Source organism: Diachasmimorpha longicaudata, chromosome 1 (genome assembly GCF_034640455.1).
Source record: "Diachasmimorpha longicaudata isolate KC_UGA_2023 chromosome 1, iyDiaLong2, whole genome shotgun sequence".
Lineage (NCBI taxonomy): Eukaryota > Metazoa > Arthropoda > Insecta > Hymenoptera > Braconidae > Diachasmimorpha > Diachasmimorpha longicaudata.
Genome location: NC_087225.1, coordinates 14,657,756 through 14,673,665, shown reverse-complemented (window position 1 = coordinate 14,673,665; position 15,910 = coordinate 14,657,756). Strand labels below are relative to the sequence as shown.

General features: G+C 36.9%; 2 protein-coding genes across 6 annotated transcripts in view; one reads left to right on the top strand and one right to left on the bottom strand.

Annotated features, from left to right (window-relative positions):
- Nucleotides 1-341: 341 nt before the first annotated feature.
- Nucleotides 342-3,831, top strand: LOC135171307 (terpene synthase). 3 transcript variants are annotated; one of them, XM_064137869.1, is made up of 8 exons: nt 371-557; nt 655-1,005; nt 1,156-1,310; nt 1,436-1,628; nt 1,695-1,815; nt 2,033-2,172; nt 2,512-2,614; nt 2,690-3,831. In XM_064137869.1, exons 2-8 carry the CDS (start codon nt 976-978, stop codon nt 2,917-2,919), a joined length of 972 nt encoding a protein of 323 aa, XP_063993939.1. In that variant the 5' UTR covers nt 371-557; nt 655-975; the 3' UTR covers nt 2,920-3,831. The 3 variants fall into 3 exon arrangements, with proteins under 3 accessions (XP_063993880.1, XP_063994021.1, XP_063993939.1); XM_064137810.1 differs by lacking the exon at nt 655-1,005 and having other exon boundaries at nt 342-557; XM_064137951.1 differs by lacking the exon at nt 655-1,005 and having other exon boundaries at nt 343-557; nt 1,484-1,628.
- The window catches only part of LOC135171469 (uncharacterized), a 27,905-nt gene continuing 15,616 nt past the window's right edge, over nt 3,622-15,910 (bottom strand). The window contains exons 1-6 of one of the 3 annotated variants that reach the window (XM_064138152.1): nt 7,396-7,690; nt 7,217-7,277; nt 6,720-6,791; nt 5,104-5,243; nt 4,727-4,872; nt 3,622-4,408 (exon numbers count right to left, since the gene is read on the bottom strand). In XM_064138152.1, coding sequence (XP_063994222.1) covers nt 4,352-4,408; nt 4,727-4,872; nt 5,104-5,243; nt 6,720-6,791; nt 7,217-7,277; nt 7,396-7,432 — 513 coding nt within the window. In that variant the 5' untranslated portion in view covers nt 7,433-7,690 and the 3' untranslated portion in view covers nt 3,622-4,351. Of the gene's footprint in view, nt 4,409-4,726; nt 4,873-5,103; nt 5,244-6,719; nt 6,792-7,216; nt 7,278-7,395; nt 7,691-15,910 lie in introns of those variants that run through there. The other 2 variants (XM_064138064.1, XM_064138213.1) reach the window with 2 other exon arrangements.

Here is a 15,910-nt window from a genome sequence, read left to right as displayed (position 1 = left end):
AATTTTATTTATTGAGTATCAATCTCTCCTCCATCCTTATAAACGTTATCGGAAACTGCTTCTTAAGGATTAAGTGTATATTGTCTGTTTCCACAGATGATATCTTGATAACAACGAGAGAAAACAAAAACAGTGATAAAGTTAAATATATATATATTTTTTTAAACAGAGATATTGGTTATTTGGACCATTTTTCCGTAATTCCAACAGTTTATATCATGATTATATAAATAAATAAATAATGAAAGATATTTTTTGGAAAAATCTTATCAATGATAACTTTAATGAATTTCATATCAGTGCGTGCTGAGTATTGGGGTGGTCTGCGCATGCTCGGCCATCGCTTGAACACTTCGACCACGAAATACTGATTCCTGTCACATTCAAGGCTGAGCAGCGCCGGGGATTACCTACAAATTTTCAATTAACCCTGAAAGAATAATTTTCACGTGTCTCTGACACATTGTCGATACTCTGTACACCGCGTAACAACCGCAATGACATCGGAGAAAAATTGTATTCCATATTCACAGAGTGGTGACAAGGACCAGGATGAGGTTAGTTGCATGATCAAGTAAAACTCACTATTAAAAAATAGGAATCATGCGATATTTTCAAAAAAAATGTACTCCCATTGATTATTCTTCCTAATAGCGTTCCTTTTGACAGCTGGGGAGAAACTGTGATTGGATTTTTCGAAGTTTTGATTGTCAATGTTTACGTGTGATACGAGGTTATGAGTGAATGTGTCATGTGATCGATAGACACTTCATAGTAGGAGTATTCTGATGTTGTCTTTTCAGTTGACATTTCATTGTGTATTTTCATTAAAATAAAAACGTCATTTAATTGACAATTATTTCCCAACTCCATATTAAGAGAAAGAAGAATTTTCAAATATGTAGAGTATATTTACTGGAGAGTTTATTCTCAGAATATTTTTAAATCATCAATACTGAACAACAAGAATTAATAATGAGAGAGCACAAAGAATTAATGTCACTAGTATGTCTTATTAAAGAGATTAAAAAACAATATATTTTTAACTGAAATAGTTCTCTGTCATTAAGTTTCCAAAGAACTAGCCCTCGGGTTATTTAATAAAAAACTTTCTTCAAGTTCTTTACTCGAATGAAAAACGAAGAATGATTCCAGAAACTTCTCCAGCCATTCACGTACATTCTCCAAGTACCGGGTAAACAGATACGTGCTAAACTGGCGCATGCCATGAATTATTGGTTAAAAATACCGTCTGAGAAGCTCCAGGCTGTCGGTGAAATAACGCAGATGCTGCACAATTCCAGTTTACTGTGAGTAAACGCAAGTAGAAGAGATGTTTATACTGTTTAGCCTCTCTCACCCGATCTTTCAACCTTATAGTCTCAGCTTATCCATCCAAAAACTCCTCTCTTCACCGCAATTTCTATCCAAACAGTGGGAAAGCCGCGATAAACGTGAGGAGAATGAGGAATGTTTTTTACAGATTAGACGATATTCAAGACAACTCGATTCTCCGTCGAGGAATTCCAGTGGCTCACTCGATTTTCGGAGTTGCTAGTACAATTAATGCAGCTAATTATGTTTTATTCATAGCACTCGAAAAAGTACAAGCTCTTAATCAACCTGAGGTAGGTTTAGGATTATTTTCATGTTTCAAAACTCAGTCGGGAATTTTCATGATTTTTTCCTCTCAGGCAACTCAAGTCTATACCGAACAATTGCTGGAGTTGCATAGAGGACAGGGCATTGAAATTTACTGGCGTGACAACTACATATGTCCATCCGAGGCGGAGTACAGACATATGACGATGAAAAGTAATTATAAAAATTAATTGATGGAAAAAGTTGTAGAACGAGATGCGAGGGTTTTCAATTAAGAACCGTCATTGGAGAATGATTGGAAATTGGTGGGGAATCTCAAATTTTCCGCACGCATTTTGTTAAATCTCGTTTTTGTGAGACATTAGTTTTACTTGTGATTTGTGTACTGCGCATTCAGTTAAAGAATCTCGAAAAAAATACATTCTTTCAGAAACTGGAGGGTTATTCAATCTGGCGGTGAGGTTGATGCAGTTATTTTCCGACTGCAAGCAGGATTTTTCCATGCTAGCTGGTATTCTAGGACTCTATTTTCAGATTCGGGACGATTACTCTAATCTTTGCATGCAGGAGGTAAGAATAAAGAATTTAATCATGCCACATTATGTCAGATGGTTGTTCGATTAGTTAAGAATTGGCTTTTCCTCATTGTACGAGGTATTTTTATCAACGTCTATCGAATTCGGTTCGGAACGTCTTTTCTCGGTTGGTATCATTTCATTAGCGTAATTGTCATTAATTTTCCAGAGATGATTTTAAGGGAAAATTCGGGTGGTATTTTTCATACAGAAGATTTTTAAAATGTTCGTAAAATCAGGATAAACAAATATTTATAATTAGTGAGACATAAAAACAACAATAAAAATTCTTTCACCCTGCTCTCTCATAAATTAATTAATTATATTTCTCTAGTATACCGAGAATAAAAGCTACTGCGAAGATTTATCGGAAGGAAAATTCAGTTTCCCGATAATTCACGCCATCCACAGCAAACCAGAGGACAGACAAGTGATGAGTATCCTTTTGCCCTGAAAATAATCGATGAAAGTAATTTCCAATCTTCAAATTGAACCTTAATAATGAATGACAGATATAATGCGCCAAAGAACAAAAGACGTGGAGGTGAAGAAATATTGTGTAACACTTCTCGAAAAATTTGGCTCATTCGCATACACGAGAACTATTCTCGAGGAGTTGGACAAGAAAGCTCGTGCCGAAGTAGAGAGACTGGGGGGAAATCCATTATTACTAAAAGTACTCGATGGCTTACTTAATTGGCGTCAGTGTTCAGAAGTCGAAATGCAACAGGTGGAGTCGTAAATTATTTTACACTAGTAATAAAAATGGAGATAAAGCGGAATAATAATGTGCGAAATAAATGATTTAGTACTTATTAAATGAATCTCGGGGAGAGGAGATGCCATGTAGGAATATATTATTGGAGAAACAAATTTCATGGAGGGCTGACTAATCATCGTTAATAAAATTCATGTGGCATTGAAAAAATAATTACAACATTGATTCAGTTATCACAAATGCGACATTTTGGTTAGCAGCATTCCATTATATTGATGATTCAAGGATATATCATAAATCGCAATTATGTGATTTATACTCAATTTCCTAGATATAATGAATTGACATTGGTATTTTCCACAAAGTTTCTTTTACAGTTCTCAATTATAAAATTCGCTGAAATTCCACCGAAACTACAACTTAATCGTGCCAATGACTAATTCATTATTGTTCTGTGACAATAATTTTAGGGGCATATTTACGAATTACGCTTCAATTTTGGGCTTCACGTAGTTGAATTTACGTTTTGATATTGAGTATCGATAATTTATGGGATTAATCTGATAATAATCGAAAGATGGAGATTTATTCACTCCATTTTTTGACTCAATAAAAATCGTTATTCCAAGAATCATTGATTCACTGATATAAATAATACCTAGAACCCTAGATTACCACCGATCAACGATCTACATTAATATTGAAATAATAAATTCCATAACAAAGTTATAGATCTCACGATTTTTATTTTTGTTGAATAAGATTTTTACTCAATTGGTATTAGTACATATACAACAAACATAATTTAATATATGACGATAGCGAATAAATCTTTGATAGCCGTTTTACATTATTATCATAGATGTTTAATGCGAAACATAGTCACTTGTTTTACGTATAAAATTGTTACAATAAAGATTCTCAGCTCGATCTGCATATCTCATTTCACTGATTATCACTCAAATTGTCTCACTCATACATATAATACAGATAAAATTACGATCACCTAAAAACGTCATGCATTTTCAATGGTAAATCAACAAAATTCACGTCAACCCCAGTACTTGCACCGTAATCCTCCTTTTATTGAACTTTTTCCAAAGTTTTTTTTTTTTTAATCACTCCCGCCCGCGCTCCAGAAAACAACTTCTGATCCCGCAAAATTACCTTTGCTCAATGGTGAGTCCAAACAACGTGAAAATTTAGGTCACAGATGTTAAATACGCTTGAGAAATCAATGTTTCTCGAGACAGAGACTTTTCACTTGAAGCTGGAGGGCTCCTTCATTATTGTCATCCCTTCCCAAGGATGTCGATGGTGGCCACGATTCGATAAATGCCGATGTACCAATGACATCGTTCCCCTGCAACTAGGATAACGTTGCTATTTGACATGTACGCTGCTCGGGCTCACTGTCCTCGTCGGTCTCGCTGGCCCACGAGGGCTGACGCTCTTGTCACATTTCTCCGTCGCTTGTTGGCCCGGAAACACCGTCGTCCAGGACTTCAGTTACCTAATTTTTAGATAAGAATAAAGTTGTGATGAATGTCATAAATGAAGAAGCGTCGAAACAATAAATCTAGAGTTTTTGGAAAAGGGTCTCATCAAAGTTTATCCCTCATTCTCTCCAAAATATTCTGGAAAATCCAATACAATTTTTTTTTATCCAGTAGAATTCACTCATTAATTTTCCCTCATTGAATTTTAATCAGTTTAGAGCGTTCTCCACAATCTTGTTCCTTTAAAACCTTCTTTTGAGAAATTACTTGTTGATCATGTTCGATACAAAGCCATTGAATGAAATTCTAAAAAACACACGGGTTTTCATTACCAAGACTTCTTCAAACCGATCATAAGCCTCTGGTCTTGTATTCAAAAGGCTCTCGCCCATTGAATCGCCGGGAGCCGTCGCACTTTCTCGTTGGCTCAATGCACTGGAGATGACATAGAGCAGAGATAAAACAGCCAACAGTCCAGCTGGAAAATGAAAAGGAAATAAATAACTGCGTCTATTTAATTAATTTGCGAGCCATTTACTCTGTATCTTCTACTTTAGTATCCCCCTAACGCTATCTCCTCACTTCCCCATTCTCTGTCTGGAGTCGACTCTGTATGGAGATTAAGAACTGCCAGAGGTACCATTTTCTTTTATATTTATTTACATTCCATTTATTCGTCTTGTTTATAAGGTTTTTTGTTCCTTCTCACCGGCGACAAAGGAGAGCCACAAGTTGTGCGGTTTCCAGGCCAAAATACAAGACAGTGGTAGATAAAACAAAACTCTCCGCCAGCCTCTGGTTACCATTAACACAGACGACCAACAGCGTGAACAATGAGACTCGTCATTTCTGGAACAGAGACATGTACTTTGGCCTCCGTCTTCTCATTATTTCACATGCGAAACACCACTGATTAATTAAGGGAGGCGTCTGTGTGGAAGATAACGGACATTTGCCCTCAGATTTAGTTCACTGATAGAATTCAGTTCCTGTTAATGAGGATTTTTCACTACTACTACCAATCCTATACCTCAGAACAACAGAATATTTTCTATTAGGAGGGCGGAAAAGAGGTGTACAGCCCGAGTCGAAAAAATAAATGCTTCTTTCTATTCATTATAAATCAATATTTGACAAAACTTAACTTTTTGGATTGCGGGACCCGAAAAACTTGGCATTCATTACGTTGCGTGCGAAAGTCACAAATAATTATCATGCGAAGCAGACGTTTTCTTTACTGAATTTTATTTCCTTTCGTGCTCAACTCGAAAAAATATGACAAGGTCGGGAGAGAATTGTAATAATGGTTTAGATGATAAATCTGCAGATGAAGCTTGAAATATTCATCAAAGACCTTCCGTAAGAAGTAAAAGTAATAAATAATTTCCATTTGAAGATGAAAATTAAAGGAGCTAAAAAAAATCACAGAATTTCAATCTACCTACTACCTTCTTTTCCATAATACTGTTACCACAATCTCCTCTACGAGTAGAGGGAAGTGGAAGAAAAAATATAACCAAGTAAAAGCAGAAGAAAAAAGAAAAAAACCGAGATTGGAATAAGAGAGGTCGGTACCTTCATTTCGCAGCCGCGGTTTTTTACTTTACTTGTAGTTTAATACTTTGGCTGCGTGGTTTAATACTATTAAATTAATTCCAACAAACGAGTTTGTACGAGTGGTTGGGAAAGAGGATTTTTCTATCAACCTGTGATTGAAGGCACGTGAAAAAATTCATTCAAGTTTCCTTTCGAGGCAAATAAATTCGGATTGCGATTTTTTCGGAGCTACCGACATTTTGATAATTAGAAATTGGTGCCATGACAGATAATCACACGTTACAAAAAAGGTGGAAAATAAAATTGGGTTGCTATTACGAGCTAATGATTTGAATATTAAACTCGATCATTAAAGGAAGCATAAAGTAACGAGTGATGACCTCAAATGGGTTTTTCACAGACGAGTATTTTCTGGACGAATGCCTCGATAAATCGAGAGTTCTATTTTATTACATGTGAAATGATAATGAATTTAAATGAGCATTAGTTTGTTAAAATGAGAATTTGTTTTTCAATCAAAAAAAAAATATTGCTTGCGAGTAATGGTAACATTAACTTATTTTTAATACGTAAATATGTCGAGCAACGTGAGCAGGAAAAATATTTTCTTAAAAAGTATAAAGAATGAGAAACGAGGGGAGGGATAAACTCTTGGGACGTCTAGATTTACAAACTCCCCTCATGATCCTATTCCCAAGAATCAGCGTTAGAATAACATTGACTGCATTTGTGGATGTGGGGGGTTATGTACTAATGCATGTCACGTACCTGAGACAAATCTGCACGAACAGTGTGATGGCCCAGGTAATCTCGAGGAAGAAAATCAGGGCTGAAGCCACTCTGAAATTTACGATATACGACACGTATGAGACAAATCAAGTGCGGGACAATGGGAATCGTAAGTTATGTCTACGATTTTATAAGGTGATTTCTTTTTTGAACGGATATTTCAGGGGAAATTGGAGAGAGAGAGAGAGAGAGACGAGTTGTAGGTGAGATGGATCTACTTTCGCGAGTGAATGGTATTATTATGGGATTGAGGACTTTCAATTATTGACTATTTTAAAAAAACAGATCTTCTAATTTTTTTCTTTACACTACTGAGGAAATTGTTCCGCAATATCATTAATTCAACATTTCCCTGCAACAATATTTTTCTAAAAATAACAATGAATGATTAATTTAATTTCAAAGTTTTTCTTGAAACACTTTTTTTTGTGATAGTGCGTGATTCGATTTACAAGTGCATGTTGAATTATCCTCACGTAACGTAATAACCCATGACGTGTCGATGGTAAGCGATATCAGCTCCAACTCCGCACACAACTGCAACAGAATAAAAAAGCCCAAAACTTTATTTTCTCAAAGTTTGCAAAGCAAAAAATCCTTAAATCACACCGACTACGGATCTTAAATAAATTGGATTAACTCCAAGTTCACATACGTACGCCCGCACACTGATTCCAACTACTGCGGAACATCTACAATCCCTAAACAGCCTTTTCCGCGGTCGACTACAGCCTTGTCTCAAGATTATTCAAAAATGCCATCCACTTTCATCAATTTATTAAAGTTTCACTGTTACTCTTGCTCTGAATAATACATTTCTTATGGCTTGGCTACAAGTTGACTGATATCACAGAAAAAGTGGGTTAGTATCAGCCAGGGGAGTGTGGGACACACGATAAAACATGAAAATTGTTGGACAAAGTGTAGTCATGACGCGGGATAATATAATTCATGTCTGATGGAGATTGTGAACGGCTAAACTTTTATTTCTGGACACGCAAACGAACATTTTGAAGGTGACTTGTTAGTACCGTGCTACTTTTTATCGCAATTTACGTGTTTGCTTTTGCAAATCATCAGTTGAGTGGTCAAATAAGCCACATCTGATAACAAGTCCAAATTAATTTTGTCAAATTTTTATTGAAAATTTTGGTTTTTGGAGAAAGCGGAGGTTTTTGTAGAAGAAGCGAAAGATTCAGAAGATGTGAAAATTCAGAAGATGTGAATTTCAGGATTTTCCATCGGGAGAAAAGTCCTGAAACTAATAACCACCAGAAATGATCCTCTCACGCGTCAAAAAAAAAATTATCGACATGCAGAGGTATACTCAGAACATTGATTAAGCAAGGCAGACTGCAATTAATTCAGCTGGCTGGTCACGGAAGTTGAGTGATGCTTGATTCGTTGAGCGTTAGAACACGAGCAATTAAAACTGTGCATCTTTGAAAAATAATTTTCGTACTTTTCAGGTGGAAAATAGTCAAGTACCTAAGGAGCCTGGAAAAAATTGAGAGTGCCCTCGAGCCAAACTCTCAACATTAATGATTGATTTTCCTCCGCCATATAATTCACAAGTTTTTTCCTTCAACTCAGAGACTAATTAAATCAATATTGATTCAATTACTGGAGAGCAATTTCCGTCTTTGTGCTGAATGTTATTCTGAAGTTGGAGTGCTCGAGTAATTCCTAGCTGCTCTTATGTTTGTCCGATTGCATCGGGTATTTTTCTACTGTCATCCGCCGGACATTTTGCTGGATTATTTCTGGGGAGCGGTGTTATTAAATTTCAAGCCACTCATGTAGTCTAGCGATTGGTAGGAATGAAAGACATGTGGTGCATGAGACCGGGCGGAGGGAAAAAAGCGTGAAAATTCTCTGAGAATGGTAGAATGGCCATTGTCATAGAAGGGCTAAATTCAATTTCATTCATATCAGACCAGTGGCCAGAAATTTTAGTCCTTTCAACGTTTGCCATTGGTATAATTGTCAGTGAATTTTTTCTCGCTCTTGCTGGCGAAAAAAGGTTGCAAAAATTACCCAACAATTCAACTAATCGTGGCAAACTCGATTTTTAGCATTTGTTCTCTATATCCGGGAGAAAGTGTAAGAGAAACAGTTAATTTTTATTAATTAATGCCTGAAAATTGAGTAAATCTTAAAATATCATCTATGAAGTTTATAAGAATAACCAAGTCAAGGATATGAATTTGCTTCCTATTCGCAGGCAATTAATCCAGCAAATTCACTCATTCATCCGTGTAGATTTATCCAGTGAGTGGAATCGTAAGTGAACTCACCCGCGGAATAATTAATCATGCTCCCGTTCAACTCCTAATATATGAAATTAAAAAGAGGAGAAATTAGCATGCGCATGTAATAAAATATTAATCCGCCAAACGATGAAAAATTAACTACCCATGACAGGACATACTGCGATAATTAATTGTAAAAATATCACCTCAATCTCGGTAAATAATGTGCGTACTTCCCATTAATTTGATTACCACTGTAATCATCCAAATAATGATGTTCAGCCACAAATTCAATCATCCTTCTGGTACAATAAAATAATCAAAATAGGACGGAGGTGAATGTATGTGCAACTGACATGTTGACATCGAGTTAAAGTAGTGGAAGAGTGCATAAAACCTCGGCCATTAATTACACCAACAGAGTTGCGAATTGCGATAGGGAAATTGAATAAATTTTACTGCTTCTCCAATTTCAAGTTTCGACGTTTAATTATTACTTCTGTAATAATTGTATGAAGAGAAATTGTGTTGAAAATTCGAGTGCAGTTGAAGGTTGTAGGGAATTTTAAATAAGTATAATGGATTATTTTTACTTATAACTGAATCTATTAAAAAAACTATTAATGATTATTAAAAATCGTAAATTAAATTGAAATATTATGAAAAATCAATTTCATTATTAATTAAAATTTCACAGTCTGTATTTCAGGGAAAAATATGGTTTCTCCCAGTGATATAAATCAACGGTATGTGAATTCAGCCATCAATCAGGGTGCAAAAGCCTCCACCGTTGCGTGATGCTGTTGATAAACATTTGACACGTGGCCCAACACCTGAAGTTTTAACCCCACGTTGATTTCCCACCGGCTCCTGTCAACCAAACCCAATCTTCTCTGTATACATAAAACCGTGAGGCATCTGTGAGGCTAAAACCCCATCCCCTTCCGCATCAAACCGTGTTTGAACGTGTCGGAGAAATATCAAAGACGCCGGAGAAATTGAGTTTTCCAAAACCCAGAGAGTTTCTAGTTGTGGTTGTGGGTGTCTATTGGATTTCCGTGACTTCCAAAGGGTGACACCGGGGGTGGGCTTGGCGAAATGGAAGGGAAAAAGAAGAATGGGAGGAGATGGTGCACAATGCTGCTGTCGATGTACCAGATTGAATTCAGGTAACTGGGCCCGGGCCTGTCGAGTGACACAAGTTGGACAAGGAAAATTTTGGTGAATTGATAATATTCGACTTGATGGTTGCGATGAAGAGTGGGAAATGGCAGAAAATGTTCATGAATATTTTTATAACTGAGTGCTTATTGGCTATTGGGGTGGTATATTTACCTCTTTTCAATGGGATTACACTTTGGCTCAGTCAATGCATTATGATATTAATATTATCCAATAAGGATGAATAATATTATAATAAGTATTTTATTGAATTAACGATGGTCTACGACATATCTCTGTGAAGGGGGCCGGAATCATCGGGACACGTTTATGCGGAAAGTTTGCCCATGTTGCTATCGAATTTCATTTGAGGAATTAGTATTCTCGGGGAATTTCAGAGAGAAGTTTGTGGAAATTACGATAATTAGAGATTTATTGAGAGATCGCAAGGCTTCTCGAGGAAATTCGAAGATGTGGGAAATTTGTCGGGGAAAAATCCTTATCAAATTCGGAGAAACAGTTCATTTAATCGGAAAAATGTTCTATTCACTTTTTTATTTACCTCTTTTGATCTAAATAGAGTGTATGAAAGTGTTGGAAGAAGAAAAAGAAACTAAATAAAAAGTTTATTGGCTCGGTTGCAGTTATTGACTTCATTAACAATTTGTATTTTCTTTGTCTCTCACAGGTTGGCGAAGAACTCCTACCATCTTACTGCATCAACTATTATGACTTCACTCTCTTCTTGAAATTCTCCGTGTATTCTGAAGCCTGAAGCATTTCAAATAATTTGTTAATTATCTCGGAGAGGAGCGTTCTTATAAGAAATTGTTAAGAGATATTTCTGTACTTTCTAGACTTTTATCAAATTTATTTTTATATCATTGAGATTTTTGCCGTTATTGGTAAGAAAATAATGGTTAATTTTGTTTAATTGACAAGCTCTCCCTGAATAATTAAAAATTGAACTGAAAGATCAATTTAATTTGTTTAACAACATTTCGACATTAAAAATTCACTCTCTGTCTCTGTGTCCTCCTAATAGCTTTGAAATTCTCTGAAGACCACCGGATTTTCCCTGCAAATCCCTTGGTCCTTCATATTTCCTACTTTTCAACGAACCAGTCCATTTAGATCCATCCAAGCCGTCTCGATAAAGATATCCTCGAGGATCTTCCGGATTGAATACCCCAGTATTGTAAGTTCCCCCAGCACACAGAGATTCAACGCTATGATACAACTTGAAGGGCTTTTCTCGATGGCATTCTCTCGTCTTCACTCCAATTCTACCTCCTCAACAGCAGCTCCAACCCCCTCTGATTCCCCGACTTATTGCAACACCGTCTTGTCTGCTCCCTATTTTTCACGTTCAACTTGTTTTTATGACTAGCGTAAAATTTTGTACTGCATGCGTTCAGGATAATAAAGAGGGAGAGAAAGTGATCTATTAGGTGCACTTGTCAATAACACTGTCAGATTTTTCATTATTTTGATAAACAGACACGATGCAATATTCTCATCAGAAATCTCTAGAGATTTTATCAGAATTTTTTCACCAACTGGAGAATTGTAATTTTCTCCAGTACGCCCATAAATACGAGGATTTAATGCACTTTAAATCGAAATATGAACCGATGGGTATGGGTATAGCCAAAAGGCTCTTCCTGCAATCTCACCTCCTCACCAGCACTATCAAGCCTTCCTAATCATCCAACATACTGCACCACTATCTTGACTTATCGCCATTTTGCACGATCAACTTCTTTTTATGAGTGACGTAAAAATCCGTAATGCATGTTTTGGTGGTAATAAAGAGAAAGATAGAGGGTATAAAATTCCTAGCAGTGCAATGCAATAAAATTGCAAATCCAATGTTAGTAAGGGAGGGGAATCTGGGTCACTTGCTTGCTATTCCCAGGAGGAAGGGGGGGGGGAGGAGGAGGGCAGGAATGACCATATTCGGGCTGACCACAGCCAGCGTGAATCCTCACGGCGAAATTACATGGATTTTAAAATTTGTTTGAATGTGGACACTAAAAAAACCAGGAACGACCGGGAAAAATGAATATTTCGGGAGGTGCAATTCTCTCGCATTGCTATTGTAAATTCGGGTGAAAATATGACGGAAGTTATCTGGAAGTTGTCGTGGGGTTCGTTTAATATTGAACCAGGGACGATATTGACTCCATGGGAATGGTTTCAACGAGCTGGAAAATATCTCGGGGGACTACATGATACTCACATGCAGCCAACTACTCGCTATTGACGGTAACTTTATTGATGTCATTTTCTTTCTCTTTTGTGAGGGAGAAAATTTTCTGAGAATTCAATTGTTTTTTGTTGAAGTGATGGAGCATTGCTGGTATATTTTTCGAGACTACTATCAAAATATTCATGAACTTATCGATTGAAATTCAAGGCAAATAACGCCACGTTCCAAAAATTAATTGTTGAAAAACACATGGATTTTCTTCTCATCGTTTGTTATCTTTTCTTTTCATTTTTATGTGCCGAGAAAATTTTTGAACTACTCAATTCGAAATAAAATTTTTAGCATATGGAAAAGTTCAAATTGTAGACAATACGATTTCGAAACACGAGGGGCATTCGGTTGGATTATTCTCCCCCTCTGGAGTTTAACCGATACCAGTGCAGCATTTGAGGTTTTTGCGGGTTGAAATAATATTCATGCGAGAACTTTATTCACTTTACCGAAAACAAATCTATTAAGTGTTGTGATGCGACTAGATGGAAATAACCCAAAATTATCGCAATGATTTCATTCCTACTCGGCGACACAACATTAAATACAGCAGTTATAGTAAATGATATTCAAAATCACGAAGAGAAAGGTAATTCTTGAAGGAAATAAAATTAAACAACACGTACATTGCACAATTTCTATGATTATTCCGCGATAGGTGTTCTACTCCAGAGGCATTTTAATTTTTAATTGGCATATAATACTCGATCTCACATTTAACACAGTCCTTCTACCTTTAATTTCTTTGGTTTCAAAAAATCAAAACTCCGCAGCAATTTACCGTAGCAATAATAAATAATTTTTGATTATATTGCACTGCTTGGTAATTCTTTCCCTATTACCATTGGAACCTAACAAAAAAACATTGTGATCACTTTTCCATCAATTCAACTTGGTGATTAAATTAAATTAGTTTGTGACATCTACAAAGTCATCACCTGAGCTCCGTCGTTCAAAGGAACGACAAAAGACGGATGGAATAAGTCCTTAATAACTACGTAAGTCCCGTTGGTTGAATGTGAGCTTGCTGATGGGGATGAACAGAGAGAGCGAGAGAGTCTAATCTGATCCTTCATGTTTTCCTATCCGTTGACACCAGAGACGGAACGGTCTAAATAATGTTCACTGGGTGTTTTCGCTTGGCGGAAAATAAATAACAATTAAGAGGGAAGAAAATGTGGGATATGGGAAGCCATGAATCAAACACTGGGGGGTCTGGTGGCTAGCCGTTGTCTTTGCTGGATGCGACCTTATGGGGTATTATGGATGAGCGTATCTCAGTTTAAAACTGGATGCAGGAAGGTAGAAATAAAATGATTTGTAAAGAAGGGGTTGATGGAAAGTAATGGAGATGTATCTAAATTCTTCACGGGAAATCATTATAAAATAAATGAAGTTTTATGGAAAGCTATTAAATTATTGGGATGATAGTGGGATTGAATTCAGGTTAGGGAATAAACATGACTCGCTGCGCTAGTAAAGTTAACAATTTTTCATTTTGATAACATGTGTCTCCATCTGAGTCCAGTATTATTGGCACAAAAAAAAATCCGGCCAACAACAGTGAAAATTCGCTTTGCTGAGGAGCATTCACACCAAAAATGTATCTCTTTTCCCCGTTGCGTTTAGCCGCCTTATTCGTATGAAACACCGAGTTCTCCTCCACCATCCGGAAATAACGGATGGTCTGTGTCAACGTAGCACAGCGAAATGAGAAACAAAACTCCCAACTACAAAATAAGAAACTCCATCAAGACTAAAAAAAAGTGTATGAAAACTGCTGGAAAACAGCAACATGAAAATACTTCAATTTGAATCATCAGAGCGAGAAAAAGCTCGCCGAGTCTAGGAGTTGAATTTTAACATAACGAGAATGCAAATTTAGCAGAGCTAATTTTTGCGTCTGGCTGCTGCCATCACCTTCACTCTATTATTCACACAAATCCTCGGAAGATACTTTCCAGCTACTTCCCCCTACTTTCCACATCTCCACGCCTTAACGAATCACTCTTCCGTTCAATGAAAAGTGGATTTCCACTGCGTCTGCACGAATTCAACTTTAGAAAATCCCCAAGATTTTCCCCCCTCTACTATTCTTACCATCGATTACGGGAATACAGCACTCAAACCGACGGAAAGTGGTAAAAAAAATTGCCAGCACAGAAGTGTAACGAAAAAAATCAGGAGAGAGAAAATTTTAGTAAATGGAAAAAAAACCACGTCAATTGAATTTTTATTTAGCTCCATAAATTGTTTGCCAAATTCCACAATTTTATCTGCCAAATAATTGGAGAAATTCTATTTCTATTCCAACTTGAAAGAATGATGAAAATTTCGGCCATATCTATAAGCAAATTTCCATAATTTCATTGCCCATCGGCTAGAAGCCACCAAGACCGAATAGCACCTCAAGAAATTACTCACCTCCTCGAGGCAGTGAGCAAATAGGGTCACAGCCTCTGGACCCAATTTTTCACGAAATGAAATTTTCTCTATTCTTATGAAAATTTCAAGCCCCCGCATAACCCTTATCACATGTTCCACTTGGCATTACTCCAGAACGAGACGTTTTCTAACTCCCTTTTACCATCAATGTTATACCCATGTAGATTCTCAAACCGTACCCGGTATACATAACAGTCGTATAATTAACGTTTCATTCCACTCTGTGGACCACTCCCCTTCAATTACGGGTGGAAAACTCACCCCCCGTGCGCGAAAAGTTGGTGAATTAATGCAATTCACACGGTTTCTAATGAATTCATGAGATAAAAAACGAGAGGATGTTGAATGTGATGGTGAGGAATAAAGTTTTTGGGATGAATTATTTGTCTATCAGTTGCTGGAGTTGCCGGATTCTGAAGGCAACTCTCGTGTTATTCTGCTTTATTCGTTGAATGAGCGTTATTTTCGTCTAATCGCAGATGCATTGTTTATTGCATTCACAGGACGAGATAGTTTTCAGTTGGTATATAATAACGATTTTATTATTTTTTTACGCGTGTTCGACCTAGTTTTTACATGTCATGATGCACAGTAAAAATTACGCAATACTGACCTCAAATTCAGGTTCGTTCCTTAATTTTTCATGATTTTTTTCTTCAGTATGCCAAGAAAATTCGCTCGACATTCGAAAAATTGAATTACCTGTCCGATGAGGAATAACCCAGGGAATTTCATTTCCCTCTAAGCCACAGAATTCTCGGCGGGGAAAATAGCTCACTTCACAGTTCCTCAAACCGGAAATTTCCTCAGCGACCCCCTCCCCCCAAGCGAATGTAAAAACAAGACTCCACTTAACCCGCAGTAACGATAAAAAAGCGGTGTTTGCAAAGTTCCGCTGGAACTTCGGTCCACCGGATGTGTTTCCTCGAAACTCGTCTTGGTCTGCCATTGGGATCGATCGAAATGGCGCCTCCGCTGAGAGGTGCGAAGGGGAGGGTTTGCAGAAGTGTCAGAGGATTTCACCTCACTTGCGCGTTATTTTCTGTCTT